This window comes from Clupea harengus, chromosome 20 (genome assembly GCF_900700415.2).
Source record: "Clupea harengus chromosome 20, Ch_v2.0.2, whole genome shotgun sequence".
NCBI lineage: Eukaryota > Metazoa > Chordata > Actinopteri > Clupeiformes > Clupeidae > Clupea > Clupea harengus.
In genome coordinates, this window is record NC_045171.1 from 851,099 (window position 1) to 853,244 (window position 2,146).

Consider the following 2,146-nt stretch of genomic DNA (forward strand, 5'->3'; position numbering starts at 1 on the left):
AAGACATATGCATACTTGCGTGTAGACATTTGTGTACTTGCGTGTAAACATTTGTATACTTGTGTGTAGACATTAGTATACTTGCATGTAGACTTTAGTATACTTGCGTGTAGACATTTGTGTACTTGCGTGTAAACATTTGTATACTTGTGTGTAGACATTAGTATACTTGCATGTAGACTTTAGTATACTTGCGTGTAGACATTTGTGTACTTATGTGTACACATTTGTGTACTTGCGTGTAGACATATACATACTTGCGTGTAGACATTTGTATACTTATGTGAAGACATAGGTTGATATTTTTCATCTGCATTTTGGTGTAACAAATTAACTTCCCTTTTCAGCTATATCCTGTGATCTTGTCACTAAAAAATGCCAACAAGAGCCTCCTTTCGCAACGTAAGTAGCATCAGAAGTCTAAGCATGAATGAATAAGTATTGAGTGTTGAGTGAGTGAGTGAGTGAGTGAGTGAGTGTGTGTGAGTGAGTGAGTGAGTGAGTGAGTGAGTGAGTGAGTGTGTGAGTGAGTGAGTGAGTGAGTGAGTGAGTGAGTGTGTGAGTGAGTTAATGTGTGAGTGAGTGAGTGAGTGAGTGAGTGAGTGCGAGTGAGTGAGTGAGTGAGTGCGAGTGAGTGAGTGAGTGAGTGAGTGAGTGAGTGAGAGAGAGAGAGAGAGAGAGAGTGAGTGAGTGAGTGAGTGAGTGCGAGTGAGTGAGTGAGTGAGAGAGAGAGAGAGAGAGAGAGTGAGTGAGTGAGTGAGTGAATGTGTGAGTGAGTGAGTGAGAGAGTGAGTGTGAGTGAGTGAGTGAGTGAGTGAGTGAGAGAGAGAGTGAGTGAGTGAGTGAGTGAGTGAGTGAGTGAGTGAGTGAATGTGTGAGTGAGTGAGTGAGTGAGTGGGTAAGTGAGTGAGTGAGTGAGTGAGTGAGTGAATTAATGTGTGTGTGAGTGAGTTAATGTGTGAGTGAGTAAGTGAGTGAGTGTGTGAGTGAGTTAATGTGTGAGTGAGTGAGTGTGTGAGTGTGTGAGTGAGTGAGTGAGTGAGTGCGAGTGAGTGAGTGCGAGTGAGTGAGTGAGTGAGTGAGTGAGTGAGAGAGTGAGTGCGAGTGAGTGAGTGAGTGAGTGAGTGAGAGAGTGAGTGCGAGAGAGAGAGAGAGAGAGAGAGAGAGAGAGAGAGTGAGTGAGTGAGTGAGTGAGAGAGTGAATGTGTGAGTGAGTGAGTGAGTGAGTGTGTGTGTGTGTGAGTGTTTGAGTGAGTGAGTGAGTGAGTGAGTGAGTGAGTGTGTGTGTGTGTGAGTGTTTGAGTGAGTGAGTGAGTGAGTGAGTGAGTGAGTGCGAGTGAGTGAGTGAGTGAGTGAATGTGTGAGTGAGTGAGTGGGTAAGTATGAATGAGTGAGTAAGTATATTATACGGTATCCATGACTATTTAGACTAAATTTTGTTATCCTTATTAATATGATGTGACTGTTGACTGTGACAACTCACAATGAAACGTTTATCCTGTGAGTGTGTGTGCGAAGTGTGTGTGTCTCACCTCTTTAATTATGTTACTGACATTGGCAGGTGCTACAACCAGTGGATAAGAGGATGTATACGTTCAAAATTGGGTCAAGAACACCCAGACTTTGACAAAAAACTTGTCAACTCTTCGTTAGAGGTAAAAGGATTCATAAGTATGCTCGTTCATAAGTATGCTCGTTCATAAGTATGGTCGTTTATAAGGTCGTTATGAGTAGTTCACTATATAATGACGCAGCCATTTTGTAGGGCTGTTAGAGTTAGGGTTAGGCTGTTTGAATTCACACCTGTATCTGCCCTCCACACACACACACCTGTATCTGCCCTCCACACACACCCTTCCCACTGCCAGTGATTCGTTCACAGGTAAACTCAAACCTCACAGGCTGTAAACTCAAACATCACAGGCTGTAAACTGTGTACAGTAAAGAAAAAAAAGGTTTGGTTGGGTTTTCCTACTCTTGTAAAATAAAAAGATACAAGGACTGGTACAAGGTACAAGGAAAGGTGAAGTGCCATAAAACCACACTAAAAGGTGAAAAAAAGGATACATATAAGTGATAGGTAAAACAGACAAATAAAGCACACAAGTAAAAGAAACAAAACACATACAACAAGGGGTGAATTAGG

The 2,146-nt window shown here is 42.4% G+C and overlaps 1 protein-coding gene across 1 annotated transcript in view; it reads left to right on the forward strand.

Moving 5' to 3' along the window:
* The first annotated feature begins 1,382 nt into the window (after positions 1–1,382).
* The window catches only part of LOC116217980 (adhesion G protein-coupled receptor G3-like), a 14,427-nt gene continuing 13,663 nt past the window's right edge, over positions 1,383–2,146 (forward strand). Inside the window, exons 1-2 of the mRNA XM_042702784.1 lie at positions 1,383–1,390; positions 1,562–1,655. Of these exons, the coding sequence (XP_042558718.1) occupies positions 1,383–1,390; positions 1,562–1,655 (102 nt within the window). The remainder of the gene's footprint in view (positions 1,391–1,561; positions 1,656–2,146) is intronic.